An 18,283-nucleotide genomic window follows, 5' to 3' on the forward strand; every position below is an offset into this window, starting at 1 on the left:
TCCCTTCCTGCCTTCTGAGCTCCGGAAAGATGGATCTCTCAAGGCTACTACTCACATTCCCCCTTCAGTTAACCTGATGAAACGCGGCGGTGGCATCTGGCAGGAAGGCCGGCACCCTCCGGGCCAGACCATGATCCCCTGGCGGCAGGGCTGGGCTTTACCTGTTTCCGTAAGTCCTGAGCCGACCGATGCAGAGGGGGGTGGTGGTGAGCGGGGAGCCCCCTGGCAGAGGAGCCCGCGGAGGGGGCCGCTGGGGGGTGGCTCGTGGAAGCCTGCTCCCTCCGGCCGTCGGCCCGGGGATCACTGTGCTTCTCCTTCGCCGGAGTGGCCTCTTTGCTTTTGTGTTTCTGAACAGGTTCCTTCTCCCGTGATGACCTGCTGGAACCATTGAAAACTGGAAAGTAAGGAGAGAGGAAGAACAAAGTCACTACAGAGGATGCTGCCTGCTGCCAGGTACCCTAAATCCCCCAAAGACAAAAGGAGAAAGAAAAGGAAAACATTCTGGACAAACATCACATCTCACACGCTCTCAAGACGCAACCTCAAGTCAAAACAAGCACCACGAAGGACAGGAATAATCCTGAACACAGAGAGACCAAAAAATATAACTTTTTGTTATAACTTTTTTATAACTTTTTGTTATAAACACATCCTAGGAACTATCTGCTTTGGTTGAAACCAGTGAAAAATCCATTTTAAAAAATCCCTACAGGGACTTCCCTGGTGGTGCAGTGGTTAAGAATCCACCTGCCAATGCAGGGGACACAGGTTCGAGCCCTGGTCCGGGAAGATCCCACATGCTGCGGAGCAACTAAGCCCGTGTGCCACAACTACTGAGCCTGTGCTCTAGAGCCCGTGAACCACAACAACTACTGAGCCCGTGCACAGCAACTACTGAGCCCACGCGCCACAACTACTGAAGCCCATGCTCCGCAACAAGAGAAGGCACCACAATGAGAAGCCCACACACCGCAACAAAGAGTAGCTCCCACTCGCCACAACTAGAGAAAGCCCGCACGCAACGAAGACACAATGCAGTCACAAAAAAAAAAAGAAAAAATCCCTACAAAACAAAAATATAAACACACATACACACACACAAAATACACATTAGCCCTGAGAATATCAACATAACACCTTAAACAAAAAGAGAAGAATTAAAATGAAGAAACCAACACAGGGGCTTCCCTGGTGGTGCAGTGGTTAAGAATCTGCCTGCCAGTGCAGAGGACACGGGTTCGAGCCCTGCTCCAGGAAGATCCCACATGCCGCAGAGTAACTAAGCCCGTGTGCCACAGCTACTGAAGCCCGCATGCCTAGAGCCTGTGCTCTGTAACAAGAGAAGCCACCGCAATGAGAAGCCCGTGCACCGCAATGAAGAGTAGCCTCCACTCGCCGCAACTAGAGAAAGCCCACACGCAGCAACGAAGACACAACGCAGCCAAAAATAAATTAATTAATAGGAAAAAAAAAAAGAAACCAACAGTCACATTCCACGAACAGGACCACCTCATGTATAAAGATACAGGGGATCCGAAAAAAGAATATATTCTTCAGTTTAAAGTAATGCATTTAAGGCTGCAGATCTGCCGACGGATATGGGTCAGGACACAGCTGCTTCACCTGACCCCTCAGTGACCAGAGAAGAGGGACAGAGAGGCACAGGCGCTCTGAGCCGGACCCGTTTCTATCCCAGGAGTCACAACACACATACAAGTATTAAGTGTTTGCCGACAGCCCAGGGGCCATGGTCAGGCGAGGAAGTCACAGCCTCTGAACCCAAAGGGACTGGACCTTGTCCTCACGCCCATTTTACAGAGGACGCCAACGGAAGGCGAGTGCCGAGCCCAGGCCCACCCTCCTGGTCCCCAGGTTGTGCTCAGTGCTGGTTCCCTGTGTGCCTGCTGCACACCCCCGAACCCGCTTCAGGGAGTTGAGAAGAGAACAGCGATGCTCAGGGTCCTTACAGTAAACTTCATCACGTTGCTGCCCTGAGGTTTCTCCTCGGTTCACAGCCGGGACTCGCACTCCAGGAAAGACCTGGTGGGCCCGGCACTCCTCCACGGCATCTACAGGCCCTTCACATCTGCTTCTCTGGTTCCCGTAGGTCCCCCCCACACCCGCATCCCAAACCCCCTGGGCAGGTGGCCTATTTCTCCAGGGAAGGAGGAAGGATGCCCCATGCTTGGCTGCCCGGCCCCACGAGCTCCACGCGGAACAGCCAGGGAAGCCAGTGAGCCCTTGCGGCTGTCACTTTAAAAAGGCTCCTGGGGCTTCCCTGGTGGCGCAGTGGTCGAGAGTCCGCCTGCCGATGCAGGGGACACGGGCTCATGCCCCGGTCCGGGAGGATCCCACATGCTGTGGAGCGGCGGCGCCTGTGAGCCGTGGCCGCTGAGCCTGCGCTCCGTAACGGGAGAGGCCACAGCAGTGAGAGGCCTGCGTACCGCAAAAAAAAAAAAAGGCTCCTGGAGTATTTCCTGACAGAAGGAGCCTTAAAAGGTCACTGTGCCCACCCGCCCACTGGGTACCTCCACTCCAAGGCTACCCACCCCCCAACCAGGCCTTGCAGAATGCCAGGCAGAAGTCACCACAGGACCAGGCAGCTGTAAAGAAAAACTTGCGCCTCCTTTGAGTTGAAACCTCTTCCTGAAGCTTAAAGACTCAGAAGGCAAACCCCCTCTCCCACTGGTCCATCAGACAATAACGTATGTCTTCCAAGGACGCCCTCCCCAGTGCCATCAATGCTTTCTTTGTCCCCCCATTTGTCTAAGTGGCCTTTAAATTACATTTATGCCTTGTAGATTGCAAATATTTTCCTCTTTTTTGCTTTTCCATCTGTTATGTTGCTAAATCTGCTAGCCCACTTTTTAAGTTTCTTAGCTTCGCAAGTTCTCCCATGAAGCTGGTCAGAGGTGGGGACTTTCTTACACGCAGCCAGCAGCACCCCGCAAGGAGAAGAAGAAAAAATATCCGAACATGTTTTCAGATGGTATGACATTCCTCTAAGTTTCCCCCTAATTGTTTCTGATTCGATCGCTTAGATTTGCTTCTTTAGTGCACCTGTTATTACACCGTATATGGTGTAACACACAGATTCACGTTTTCCACATCTGGATGGGCTGTGAGCCCTGATCTCTAAAGCTGCTCGCAGCCCCAGTGATTACACACTCTAAATAGATGTTCAATACAGACGTAAAGACCACGCCACAGCAAAATACGGTATATGATCCCGTGTTGTGCAAGGCTCTGCTGGTTACTTTGTTACAGAAAAACGGAGCGCTTCAAATGGTTGGCATTTATTCTAAGTGTAACTAACTACACGTTGTCAGAATCCATTCATCATACCCAAGCTGGCGCTATCTGCACTCGCCTTCCAGACAAATTAGAAGCAACATCCATAAGAAGTCATACTTCAACGTGATTAAAAATCAAGCCAAGGAACATGAATCTAGGCAATTCTTGACCGTTCACCAATTTTCTCAGGCAGTGAACATAGCTCCTTTATTGAAACAAAGCACAGGAAGTTTCATCTTTTTATTTTTAATCTTAAATACTCCATACTTTCCTGACCTTTGCTACTGCCACCAAGATGAGCAGTGTGCTAATACTAGAATTACTTACTTCTCTGTTTGGTTACAAAAAAAATTTATTCTGGGGGTTGGTTCCCTTTCACAAGATTGTATGAGTGCTTCAATTCCCAGCCCTACTGCCTGCACCTGGGCAAGCTGTGTAACTCCTCAGTTTTCTCGCTAAGGCTGAGGACCACACACTCCTACGTGGAGAGTGTGCAGTGCCCTGTCTGGGTTCAGCAGGCACTCGGCACTGGGGAGACCTTACTGCTGCTGCCTCTTTAAAAGGACCGTCTCAGGTTATTACACGCAGATTGTGGCCAGAGCTCTTCTTCTGGCCTCCCACCCTCCCCGCAGATGCAGTAGAAGAATGGGCTTCAATACAGCCCGAGGGCAGGCCTAAGCCGACTCACCATAACCTCCTACTCGACCCGGCTGCCTACCACTGCCTCCCAATATCCATTTCATGGGAAAACACAGGCGGTGCCAACGTCCCGGCCAAGCAAGGAAAAATATGATGCTGAAACCACAGCCCTCGTTGTTCTACCAGCTTAACGAGCGACCTGACCCATGGGGGACCCACAGACACTTTCAGGGGATCCCCTAGGTCAAAAGTACTTTCTTAATTATCCTGAGAGTATTTACCTTTTTTACTGCGTTAACATTTCAGTGATGGTAATGGCTAAAGGTAGATCAGCCATCAGGGTAATGCAAACCAACATGACCATGAAATACCACTTCACATCCCCTAGGACGGCTATGTTCACAAAGATGGATAAAGGCAAGTGTGGGTGAGAATGCATAGTGGAACCTTCAAACACTGCAGGTGGAAATGTAAAATGGTGCAGCCACTCTAGAAAACCACCTGGAAGTTCCTCAAAATGTGAAACAGAGTCACCATATGACCCAGCAACTCCACTCCCAGGTATGAGCACAAGAGACATGAAAAATATGTCCACATAAAAACATGTATACGAATGTTCAGAGCAGAAATATTAACAATAGTTAATAACTGGGGAAAAAATCCAAAGGTTCATGCACTGGCATTTAGCTAAACAAAATGGGGTGTCATCTAACCATAAAAAGGAATCAGGAACAGATACGTGCTCCAGCATGGACGAATCTTGCAGACATTATGGGACGTGAAAGAAGCTAAGGACAAAAGGTCACCTATTATAGGATTCCATTCCTATGAAATGACTAGACCAATACTTAAGAGACAGAAAGTATGTTAGTGGTTGCCAGGGGCTGGGGAGGGTTGAGGAAAATGGGAATGACTCCTAATGGGTACAGATTTTTCAGGGTGAAGGCGATGAAGATGTTCTAAAGTTGACTGTGATGATCATTACACAACTCTGTGAATATACTAAAAACTATGAAATTGTACACTGTGGGTAAATTTTATGATATGTGAATTACATCTCCATAAAACTAAAAACAGAACAAAACCAAAAGAAAACGTCAACAGGTAGCAAAATTCAACACAAATCAATGCAGTGGCACCAAACTAAATGAACAAATATTGGTAATCTTCATTACCATTTACTAGCAGTTAAAAAAAAAAAGACAGTTTCACTTTGGAAAGTGATAAAGCAATAGAAATTGTTAACAGTATTAAATCTCAACCCTGGAATACACATACTTTGTGTGACAAAAACGGAACCACAGGACTTCCCTGGTGGCACAGTGGTTAAGAATCTGCCTGGTGATGCAGGGGACACGGGTTCGAGCCCTGGTCTGGGAAGATCCCACATGCCACGGAGCACCTAAGCCCGTGAGCCACAACTACTGAGCCCACGCACCACAACTACTGAAGCCCGCGTGCCTAGAGCCTGTGCTCCACAGCAAGAGAAGCCACCACAATGAGAAGCCCGTGCACCGCAACGAAGAGTAGCCCCCGCTCACCGCAACTAGAGAAAGCCCGCGTGCAGCAACAAAGACCCAACGCAGCCAAAATAAATAAATAAATAAAATAAAATAAATTTACTTTAAAAAAAAAGGAACCACACATAAGGCATTTCTCCTGAATACCAGTATGACGACTATTCCTAAGGAAAAGCACTTGTGAGATCAAGTTGTAAGCTAGCTGCTTTTCCACAGAATGCTATTTTTACTTGAAAGGACAACCAATGCAGTTATTTGTCAGCCATTTTCTCAAAAATGAATAAAGTGAGGCTGTCAAGGAAAAAGTAACAATGTTTGCTGCCAACGACAGAATTCACGATTTCAGGCAAAAATTACAATTCTGGAAAACGTGTATCTGCCACCATGAGTTCGACGGCCTCTCAACACTTAAAGACTTTCCCAATGAGTTCAGTGCAGAGGGAAGATTCTTTGAAACAGCGTAACGGAAGGTGCCGATGACTGGTAGGGGTGGATAACCCAGTGAACCATTATTTTCAAACAATCAATACAAGACATTACAAAATTGTGTGTGGGTCAGAGAGCCATTCGAGGGAGAAGGCAAACCAATGGATGTTAACGTAACAGAGCAGGAGAAGCTCACCGATGTGGGTTCAGATGATGGTAACAACTGACCCTGAAGAAACTACCACTGGTTGAGTCTGGGTGTGAAATCAAAGAATAAAATCTTCACAAAGGCTCCTCCCTCTTCCAACCACCTCTTTGTCTGAGACTGATTTTCTTCGTATATGACTGAATGCAGAAGCAGACCTAAGAATCTAGCCATCATCTCCTAGGCCAGACTTCAAGGACATCTGCAAAAATGGAAAATCATGCAACCCTCCTCTCCTGTAACTTTTGGGGTTTGGAATATTGTCCCTTTACATGACAATGTTCTTTGTGTTAACATGTAATGGGGGTTTGTGTTATTTTTAAATGAGTAAATATTTCTAAATTACCTCAGCCTTTAATTTTAATATGGTAAATATCAATAAATACAATCCACAAAATAAAAGCCTCCTGGGGTCCCTCAATAGGTTTTTAAGAGCAGAAATGGGTCTTGAGACCAACAAGCCTGAAACCAGTAGGCTGGATCACCTTTTCCGTGGTTATTAGCTACACCGTGGTTTACTAGAGGGTTTGAGGGCCCCTGTACTTATGTCTAGACCTACAGAGCCCCCAGAAAGCTCAGGCTCTGAAATGAAGCTACTTAAAGTTGAATCCAGATAAATCATTTGCTAACTATCTGACCTTGGACTGGTTTCCTGTCCAAGCCTTAGTTTCCCAATTAACTACTTATCTCATAGGGTCGCTTGGAGGATTCAGTGAGAAGATATTAGTCTAGAAAGGATCTTTGCGGCAGCAGTGGGCAAGCGTTAGCTTGTAAGGATCACCACACCACGACCGGGTCAATGCCACATGGGCATCAGGGCACCAGTGCTCACGGTTTGTTACTCTTTTCTTTTCCAGGTGAACCATGGGGGCGAGGCCAGTTGCTAGAAAGAGACTTCAAGGAGCTTAGTTAAAAGCTGGCACTGTGGTTAGCCAGCAACATCTTTCTGAGATCCAGGGGCGGGAGGACAGAGCCTTCACTGTCATTATCTGTACCTGAAACAGAACGCACAACTCTGCTTCTGTTCTAATGCCCTGTAGGAGCTCTGACACCACAAACACCAAAAATGACTCCCTAGGAAAACACTGTGGGGAAAGGGGACCCTGATCACAGACAGGAGAGGCAAGAGGGAGGCACGCGCCCTTAAAGTAATAAACCAAAGCGGCTGCTCTGTGAACTGCAGCACAAGTTTCTACTAAAGACTATTTTGATCAGATGATCGGGAAAGGGGAAGGTTTTCAAAAATACAAAAATTAAAAATGGAATCAAATTAACTTTGATTTGCAAACAAAGGGAGAGTTCTCAAAGGAATCCCCGTTCTGTAACCGCCTTGCTGTTTACAGCAGCCGTCCACCCAAGTGGCAAACACAGCCAAAAAGCCAACTCACGTGTCACTGGGAGGTGGATGGGGGGGGCGCTTGTTAGGTGAAGATGATGGTGCCTGAGACGAGGTGTGTTTTGTCCTCAACAGCTCATTAATTTTAAGTGTCGTGGGAACCTGCAGTTTTGCTCCTCCAAGTAATTATCTTTTGTCTTAATTTGTAAGATTCTCCAGAAGAGGAGAGAAGGGGAAAGGAAAAAATATTCACTCTCACAGGAAAAGCCTAAACCCTGTGAATATAAGAGACAGAAAGTTCGAGATGTACAGAGGACACACACACACACACTGTCTCCAATTAAAAGAAATAATTGGACTCATTTCTTTAAGGAGAGGAAAAAAGCATTTATCACGGTGAACCATATTAGGAAATTGTTTTGTACTCAGATACAAACACCTCTGCATTAATGAACAGAGACAAATATATTGATTTGTATATACATATTCTGAAAGTTAAATGGTCTGTAGACAAGGGTTTCCACACCACAGCGAGCAAAACCTTTAAATCCAAAGGCTGGTATTCTGACTTAGGGTCACTTCAGAAGGTAAGGTTTGCTCCCAGAAAGGGATGAAAAAGAAACGGGCAAGAAGGCACTTTAGAAACATCTTCACCAGCAAAATCCCGCGATCATCTGTAAGGTGGAAAGCGATGCTTTCCAAGGAGGAACTCACGTCTACAGCTCCAGAGTCTGTACTAAACGGTGTTCCCCCATCTGACTCTGTCCACACAGATCCGGACGAGATTCCTGGGGGATCCACAAGGCAGTCGATAAAACGCTGATCATAAGGTCTTTAAAACCCTCACTCCATACACAGCCTCTTGGAGGGACAGGGATAGTTTGGTTGCGATTTCTAGCCACCAGGTCCAAACACATCTATGCCTGAATTCCCACAACTACAAAACAAACCAGCTGCCTGCCCTTATCTGCCCTCCAGGAATCGCTAAAGTATTCAAAATAAAGTATGTAAAATACTATCCGTTCTTCAGAGAAAGGAGCTGTGCAAATATAAGCAAGTTGGATCTTCTTAAAAGCGCCTGCTGTAACAGCAAAGACCCACATGTGCAAACAGTCACTCCCTCTCAACAGAGCGCACAGGTCAGCAGCAGCACTTCTGCCTGCCCCCTTCCCCTGCCAGAGCCGGGCGCCCCAATCGTGCTAATTATTTGTGCTGCCAAAGGCACCTCATCTGAATGACAGCAAGTCTTTTATTAGGTGAGCAGGAAAGAGGACTCCTTTCTTGGCATCTGGCAAAAGTCCTATGATATCCTGAGATGACCCAGCACATCTAACCTTCACCTTGAAGGAGAAATACAAGAGCCATTACCGAAAGCTGGGCCGGAAAGTCTGCCAGCAGACACACGATGCGCAGGAGGAAAGAAGAAGCAGGAAGCTGAATGTGGGACTAACCCCCAAATTACCTAAAATAAGACCCGTCCCACCCCCAAAACAAATCGAAGGGACAAAAAAAGAATCGCTGTAAATAGAGAAGACTGTGCTACGGAAAGGCAAAGAGAAGCACGCCACGTTTCTGATCTGCAGCCAGATATTTAAATGTAAGCTTCGTGTCATTACAAGGCGTCCTGACTCGGGGAAGACAGACTCCATCAATCGGCTGGCACGGAATCCTTGTTACTGTACAAAAGCCGCACTTGCTCCCTGGAGCCAGTTCAACTTTGAGTCACTATCGTCTGAAAACAATGGAATGTGTCTGCCAACCTGTGCCAACAGTTCAAAAGGGTTTTAATGCCGCCTGTGTTGAGTGCTGTAACCCAGTTTGCCCTGGGTAAAAACGGCTCCACTGACTTAGCTACAGCAATCACGTGTCAAGGTAGAGAAAGCCAGGACTTGTAGGTCAGCATAAGCCCCATGAGGATCTCACTCACGCTGGGAGCCCACAGCAAGGGCTGAAACCTACAGAGGCCTCCAAGCACCCTGCGCCAGTATCACAAGCAAGTTCTACTGGTTTACACGGAATTTGCGAAAGCCCTCTGGAATTTCCACTCAGTGAAATCTTATCACTTCGGTTACGTGTGTAATAGGAAACAAATCTCTTGAAAAGAAGTTTTAAAGCAAATTGGATTTCCTTCTCTTTGTAAGAACCTGAATCTGTAAGTCATACAATGTTTTTCCTATCAAAAAACTTGGTTGTTACCAGGGTTCCAAGATCTAGAAATGTGACTACATTATGGATACTGATGTAACGTACCTGACAGAGTTAGACAGATTTGCCAATTAAACACGTTTCTTACATAGGATCCTAATAACTGCAGACACCAAAGTGTGAAAATGGCACATGACCTTTATGAGAATACAAAGGTCAGGGCATCAGAAAGACCATCAATCCAAATGCATGGCTTCTGTCATTGAAAAATGGTTTCTTGGCCCCCTTGGCCCCCAAAGGAGCCAAGGAAAGGACAAGACGGATGGCCAGATGGTGCCTGACCCCCTGCCTGTCTGCGATTCAGGTGGCTCCGTGGCTCTTGCATTCTCCAACATGCCATGGCAGGGACAGAGGACTGCCTGGGCTGAGGGCCTGTTGGGAGGGTGGGCAGTGGTCCAAGAGGAATCTCATACTTTCTCACCCTCCAGAAATAAGACAGAGCAGAGAACTATGGGTTATACTCAGAGGGGGACAAGCGTCAACTCTGGAAGAGCAAATGAATGAACTGATTTTGTAGCTCAGGGTTTCATAGAGCCCTGCGTTCAAGGATATGAATTCTAAAAGGCCAAGCACTTCCGAAGTGAATGGCAAGACTCTAGCCCACCTTCGGATCTGAACAAGGAAGCTCTAACTACTCACAACAAACTGGGGGAGAGAGACACCTTGACTGTGTGCACAAGAGTTAAACTGGAAGGCACTCCATGTACACAGTCACTCTACAAGTTATAGAAGAATTGGTTATTTGCAGAATAAAAATATTAGTACAGAAAACCAAATACAGAAATATCTGCATTGTAATAAGGACTGTTTTCAAGGTTCTCCAAATAAATTCTGTAGATCTGCTATGGTACCACACCAACCCTCCAGCCAGGAAAGGAATGACTTTTGGAAATCCTATACTCACACTGTATAGTCTCTGGGAACAGCACAACTTCCCAAGTGACTAAAAAGTCCCCTTAAGACAAACCAGATGAATTTAGCTGGAAATACTAAACACTGAGCAGCTGGGTAAACAGCTCAGCGATTCAATTTATAATATGTATGATATAAACGTATCCCAGGCAAGTACCGACAACAAAATTGTTTGAAGATTCTGAAAATCGTTCATTTCTTCAGAACTGCAGAGTATCACAGTTCTTTAGAAGATTCATGGGGCCTGAGGCCAGCAACAGGACAGTAGCCAGCACCCCCTTTCTGAGAACTCAGTCAAGCACCAGGCGCTGTGCTGAGTGCATCTGTCACTCACTCATTACTAACAGACTTGAGTTTCTCTTCAGTAAGCTATTATTCACATAGCATGTGATCCACCCATTCAAGGCGTACCATCCAGTGGATCCTGGCATATTCACAGAGCTGTGCAACCATCACCACAAAAATACAAGTTTAAAATGTTTTCATCACCCCCAAATGAAACGCCATCCCTACCCACTCCTGAACCCTAATGGAAAAGCCAGGTGTCCGTCCGCACACCAAACTACCAGAGGCCAGAGCAGTCCTAGATGTGTGTGTATATCCCCAAGGTCCCGCGTGGACCGAGAGAGCAAACGCTTCAGCAAGATGAAAAGAAATAGGGACGGGCTGGTCATACTGGTGGACGGGTGTCACTGGCGACCATCTACCACACTCGGAGCGACTCCCTCAGATGCAGTCAGTAACGTCACAGTGCTAACAGCAGCCCCCTCGGGCAGCCCTCACTGCATGCCAGGTATTTGAAACGTACTAACTTTCCAGGATTCTCTTATCAACTGCAAGGTTGTTCTAGACTTCAAGATCTTCTCACTCACACGTGGAGTTAACAGCCCATACAGTGTTCTCTACCACATCGGAATAAAACCTATATTGACTCATCCAGTCACAAAAACCTATGAAAGGACTTCGCTGGTGGTGCAGCGGTTAAGAATCTGCCTGCCAATGCTGGGGGCACGGCTTTGAGCCCTGGTCCGGGAAGATCCCACATGCCATGGAGCAACTAAGCCCGTTCGCCACAACTACTGAGCCTGATATCTAGAGTCCGCGAGCCACAACTACTGAGCCCGAGATCTAGAGCCCGCGTGCTACAACAACTGAAGCCTGCGTGCCTAGAGCCCGTGCTCCGTAACGAGAAGCCACCGCAATGAGAAGCCCGCACACTGCAATGAAGAGTAGCCCCCGCTCGCCACAACTAGAGAACGCCCGCGCACAGCAACGAAGACCCAACGCGGGCACTAATTAATTGATTAATTAAAAATAAAATAAAAACCTATGAAAAAGCACTCCTACTACCTCTTTAAAGATAAGAAAACTAAAACTGCCCAAAGTTGCAACCACATACAGGCAGACAAGCATCAGTGTCCTGATCTCAACCACTAGGTCAAGTGGCCCCAAATGGAAGAGGGGTGGAAGGCAAAAGAAAAAAGCATTCCTCAGCTGGAGAGCATCTCCCCGTGGCACATGGGGGGACCCTGGCTCTGCCCACACAACCCACCCCTCCACCACCCAGACAGAAGCGCTGCTGAATGCACCTCAAAGGCAATCACAGGACAGAAATGAGGTGAAGTCACCCAAGCAACCGCTTTTCGGCCCTTACACAACTCCCCCACCACCACCATGTCAATCCAAAAGCAATGAAATTATTCCAGCTGGGAGTCCGATAACATGTTGTTTAAAAAACACTTGTGGGGGAAAAAAAAAGACTTGTGAGAAATGTCCTTCTTCAGAAACAGAGGAGCACACAAAGAAACAGTGGTCTCTGCTATTCCTTCCACTTTTCATTAAGAGCAAAACAAGCATGTGGAGAATATACAACATGGGGCTGATGGGAACAGTCCACCCTCACTGAGTTCTCCTGTGCAAAGGCTAAGGAATGCCTCACCACCTAGGAAAAACCAAAGCCAGCATCATTCCAGACAAAAGCATTAATTCCTCTACCCTACCTCACTTACCCTGCTGAAAAACAATTACCAACGATGAGAACTTCTCAAAAACCGAGCCACTTCAAATATCAACTTGTAACACAAATACAAGAGCCACGTTTTGATTGTGTTGTTTGATGGCCAAATACAGAGATTAGCTAAGGGCTCTACTGTTAGGATCATTTGAGGTTCTGTATACTGAAGCACATTCTGGAAACTCTGAAGAGCCATCGAAATAGAAGCTGCTGGAGGCACTGTTACCGTAACCCTTGAGTGTTGAGCCAAGGTCAAAAGCACGTGTGATGCCATCCTTGTCATTTCAGATTATGCATTTTAATAAACACATCCATTTCCCTTAGGATGCGCAGTGGGTTATAAATGAGAACACTTGAGTCCTCTGCAATGTTTGCGCAACTAAACATGTGCCTGGGGTCACCAGGCTCTGCCAGGGGACTACTGGGGTCAGGGCTCCTATCCCTGGGAAGTTGAGCGCTACCCCAGCCAGGCCCCATTAGACACCTACGGGGAGGGCAGGGGGAGCGAGCATTCTCTCCTGGCATCAGCTCCCACTAGCTCCACTCCTGCTCTGTAGGGAACCTGCTACTTCACTGGGGTTCAAGTTTAGGGGAGAAATGAGATAAAGCAGGACACCATCGGCAGCTTGGGTTCTCGTTTCTTCAAACCAATACAGCCTAAATAAAACTCTGGACCTGCCACCAAATCAGGGTTTGGGGCCAAAGCCACCCCGTAATAAAGAGTTCGTTTTCCCCATTTTGTTTTCTGTGCATTTATTTCCCCACATTTCAGTGAGGGTGCTGCGCCCGGGGGAGGTGCAGATGCTGCTGCATTTCCCGACACCCCTCCACATCTCCAGCATACGAAGCGGGGGCAAGCACCGCTGGACCAGAGAAATCCTGTGTCAGGGAGAAGAGCCCAAAGGCAGCTTGCTTCTCCACTCTCTCACGTGGAAAAATTCCGCAATTCTGAGGACCTGCTTGACCACGTGGTGATTATGGCCTCATCCAGGTTTCCCCTGTTAGAAAATCTATTTTCACACTTGGTACACTGTTCACCTGAGTCCAAAATCAGAAGGAAACGGAGATGATCTGTCTGTAGATTTTACTTTTTGGAAAATGAGGGAGTTAAAACTGAGGCAAGTATCAATCAATCCGTCAATCAAAAACTAAGGCAAGGGCTGGAAAAAGGAACGCCCTCATCTCATTCACGAACTGTACCCCGCCTTTTCTTCCCATGCAGTCAGAGAACTTACTTTACTCTCCAGAATGATTTTTAGCTCATGTTCACCAAGTGCCCTCTAAAATCAGGGAGAGAGGGCCGAGGCGTGGGAGGGCCACATGAAGGAGGACAAGAGCATCCCCGGCCTCCCCGTGGCACAGGTGTCACACCACAGGGCCCTCTCATCCATCCTGGGGAGCGGCAAGCCCAAGTGGTCGGCCTCATGGCTCAGGCTCACTGGGAAGCAAGCAGTCGTCAGCGCCTTGCAAATCTAATCAAGCTTGGGGCTCTGCAGGTGCTCTCTGAACCTGAACTGCAGAAGTTCAGTTTTCTGAACCTGAAGGAGGCCCCCTCTGAACCCCAGACAGAAGAAACGAAGTCAGTCAGGGCTGGTCCTGGGTGAGCCCAAGCAGTTTCCTCATATACATAATCAGCGACCATCTATCTGCTTTCTTTACCGATAAAGCCACTGGCCCAATGCCATGCCAACAGACCAGGTAAACACCTTCTGTACTCCCGCAGAGAACGTTCTATTACAAGTGAACCCTCTTTAGGAATATCTGTTTCATTCTGTTGACAGATGTCACGTTTAAACAATTATCCGCTTTTATAACTGATAGGTACCCGAGATGAAATCCCATTACAAGGAATTTCAAGAAATTCTGCTCTGTATTTACAAAGAAAAGGGTCTCAGTAAAAACAAAGCAGGAAAGACAAGTGCAAGCTGCCACGGGAATTCTGCCACTGTTTGATCTGTGTTTGTTAATCACGGAAACAGAGTTCTCAGGGATCCCAGCCTGACTGCTTGGAGGATTCTTGTGAAAACCACTAGAGTCCTGGGGTTCACTGCTGCCATTCTGCAACTCATACTCTGTGGGAGACAACAGGGTACCAAGTTTCCTATGGGTCATAATAGGGACAAGAAGATATAGTATAGATGCAAATGAGAAGGAGATGAAAACAGGGTGGGATAGAAATGTTTTTAATCTGAAAATGGTACTAATGTCTCAGGGAGGAAAAAAATGGATTCCAGGAATAAAATTTTAGTTAGGGATCTTCACCCAGCTAATCAGGTCATCCTGGAAAAGCCCTTCCCTTTAACACGCAGCAATGCCCACCATCCACCATAACAGATCTCGATGGTAACGATTCCTGTACCCGAGACACACGCAGTAACTATTTCTTCATTCCGGGATATAAATGAAGGAAGGAACAAATGAATGACCATCTACACTATCCTGCTTGTTTCATAGAAGAGGAAATTAACAATCAGAGAAATTAAATGCCTACCCAGCAAGGCACAGCTAATTAAGCCTTAAAAGGGGCAGGAAACAAAGCTCCTGATGACTAGTTGATGCTGATAAAGATCTTTATGGGAACAAAAAGGGGGTTGGGGGGTGGCGGGAGGTGGGGGGAGGAACAAACGTGTGTGTTATACAATTTGGTGTTACGGTGTAATTTCAATTATCTAGAAATGGCTGGGAAAGGAACACTATTCCACAGCTAAATGTTCAGTTTTCAAAGATTATTACATTTCCGTTTTACCACTTTTGGGTGATGGCCCTCTAATCTCTGCTGCTGAGGACAGTACCTTCAGGAATCTCCTTACGCCCTCCTGCCGGGGGGGCCTTACTCCCCAGTGTCACTAAGTCTTGCTTTAATAACCTGCTGGTGGCAGTTTGCTTACTTGTCATTGGCCTTCTTCACGTCACAGAGGATGTAGAACAGGGCAGGTAAGTAAGCTCGGCTAACTAGGTGTTGAGAACTCTGTTTTTCTGAAATACCGAATCTGAGGCAGAACCTGGCCTCCTCCAAAGCTGACTTCTCTTTTTCAACAAAGCTCTCATCTTCCTCTGGGTCACTCGAAACTGGGGAAGCTTTCCTGACGGCCTGTGCATTTCCGAGCTGGCTTCAGCCCAGTCCTTCCACTGGCCTCGCAGAGAAGCAAGCACTGCCATCCTTTGGGTTTTTAGACATGAAACCTCCAAAGACATGAAAGCCATGTGGCAACAGCACAACTGGAGACCCACGCAGAGCTGTGTCTCCCAGGCCATGGCCTGTGGCACTGGCTCCTTGCTGCTGTCGACCAGATGAGAGTGGTAGCTCCACCATCACAGCACAGGCTGGACCCATCGCAAAGCACACCTGTTCACATGCTCGCCCTTACAATAGAGTAGTGTCTAGCGCGGGGGGCATTTCAAAAATCTTGACTGCATCTGCCACTTTGGGTGACGGGTGCAAGACATCAGATCTTCCATTTCTTCAACTGTAAAGCAAGAAACACCTCCTGCCCTGACCACCTCCCATGACTCTGCTGTAGAGAAAGTAGATGGAATCAAAAGAGAAAACGTAGATGAACCCATCCTGAAAACGCTCATATTTTTACTGTCATTCATGGAAAACAGCCCTTGATCCACCCTCTCACAAAGGGGATTTCTGAAAGACCACCCACTAAAAGGAAATTAGAGAAGCCACCCCTTAACTATGAACATGTCTACACACACAGCTAACAGAGGCTACACAAACACTTCACTTAATCCCTACCTTACAGATGAAGAGGCGGAGGCGGAGAAATACTGAGTTACGCACTGAGATTATTAACCTCATCTCCCCGACAAACTGTCAGGTCCTGAACTCACATTTTGTCATGTCTCTGCGCCCCCTAAACACAGCCCTAAGCAAGCAGGAAGCAGGACAGATGAATAATCACTCAGCTGACAAGGCAAAAATGCCCAACAGTGGTGCAGGCGAGACACATTCCTGTCACATCTAAGCGATGCTGGCCCTGCATCTCTACTTCCCATTGGATCCAGAAAGACAAGGAGTAGTTCGGTGCACAGCCGTGGAGGAAGAAAAATGAGAAGCTTTCCTCTGCCTCAATCACTTACTGGCAGCACTGGTTTTCTGCCATTTGTAGACGGGGACGCTCGACCTTCTAGGGTCTCTGTGAGTCCCAATGGAAGTATGATCTCGAGCAAAGAATCTGGTTAAGAACTCACAGAAAACAGCCATCACCTCTCCCAACCTTATGCTCTTTGCTCCACTCTCCTTTTCTTTCGTCTTTTCTTACTTCCTTCCCCCCACCCCATGCTAATCCAATTACTCATCAAGTTCTCTCAATACTACTCCCTGCAGTATTTCTTTATCTACCCACACATTTTTGTCTTATATCCTCCTAGTTACATTGCCATGATCACCTTTTAGTCCCTCGTTACCTTTGGCCAGGTAATTGCCTACAATTACAGCCTGTCAATGTGTTTCCTCTTCTTTAAATCATTTCCCTTTATGAAATCCTCTTAATTGACGCCAACTTAATCTTTTCAGAATGTAACTCCAATTAAGTCACCTCCCTGTTGAAAAACCACTGAGCACTTTCCACAGCCAACTTATTTATACTTTTCTCTCTCTCACATTCAACGCTTTTGTTCCTGTTTTGTGGGCTACGTGTCCTCCCCCACAATGTTAACAGTCGAGGGGGGAAAAAAATCAGTCTAGTTCACAATACATATGCATGTACTTGATTTCACATACTGGATAACACTTTCCTTTCTTCACTATCTCTGCCTGCTAAAATCACAACCGTAAGTTGATCACAATAGCGTCTTCACAAAATCATCTTGACCATCTCTGTTTAGATGTGACGTCTTCCTCTTCCAGTTCCTACGTCTGCCGCTCTTATGGAATTTATCATCAGCTCCGCAAACATAAGAATATGTATCCTCATCTTAACAATTTATTTGTCTAGGACACACTTGATTGGACTGTGTTACACCAATGACTGCTAAGTGCCTGGTACTTAAAGAAGCATCCAAAACTAGCTTCGCCACCAGCTCCGCAGCCTTCATCTTCTCAACATAGGATCGATTCTACGTTTCACCCAAAGCTTTGGATTTTAGCTTTTTTAACCCAAATTCAACAGCGGGCCTACCATGTCCATTGTGAACATGCTTGTGGGCTTTTCCTTTCCTGGGGGTCGACTGGCATGAAGATGAAGCATTGTTGGTGGCTGTTTTGACGTCTTCTGTCTCATCATCTTCCTCCTCGACGTCCTCCTCGTCCTGAGAGCTTCCGAAATATACCATGCTGTTGGGCAGCGCAGGAGAACCTAGTGGGTTTAAAAGAAGGTGCATAAACACAGGCCTGGATCCTCACCCCTTCCAGAGGCGCACTTCACATGGAGCCATTCGTTAAGTTACAAACTGAAATCCTCATGACTGAGCAGATAAACAAAGCTATTTATCTCTACTGTCATTTTTAATTTATTTTTCAAACATGCCCCGGGACATATAACTCCATCTGTGTCCTTTTAACAGATTTCAAGCAAAATCCCCCAGCTGGGGGATGATGCCATTCACCAAACATGACAAAGGAAAATTTTAAAAATCTCATTTGAATAGTTCCTAAGAAGGGAAGGGAAAAACCACCAAGGACTGAACTGAGCAAGAAAAATTAATAAAAAAATTTTTTTAATCTACCCACGGCGTCAAGGACAAGAGACTATTCTGGGTTGTGTCTTTAACTTTCTAGACTT

At 46.7% G+C, this 18,283-nt stretch overlaps 1 protein-coding gene across 3 annotated transcripts in view; it reads right to left on the minus strand.

The window, feature by feature from the left end:
• JARID2 (jumonji and AT-rich interaction domain containing 2) overlaps positions 1 to 18,283 on the minus strand; it is a gene marked incomplete at its 3' end in the record, with an annotated part of 243,631 nt that overhangs the window by 31,184 nt on the left and 194,164 nt on the right. For all 3 annotated transcript variants that reach the window (XM_082848319.1, XM_082848320.1, XM_082848318.1), the window contains 2 exons: positions 17,681 to 17,857; positions 162 to 394 (listed from right to left, as the gene is read on the minus strand). In XM_082848319.1, coding sequence (XP_082704445.1) covers positions 162 to 394; positions 17,681 to 17,857 — 410 coding nt within the window. The remainder of the gene's footprint in view (positions 1 to 161; positions 395 to 17,680; positions 17,858 to 18,283) is intronic.

The sequence above is a fragment of the Leucopleurus acutus genome (assembly GCF_964270905.1).
Source record: "Leucopleurus acutus genome assembly, chromosome: 10".
In the NCBI taxonomy this organism is placed as follows: domain Eukaryota; kingdom Metazoa; phylum Chordata; class Mammalia; order Artiodactyla; family Delphinidae; genus Leucopleurus; species Leucopleurus acutus.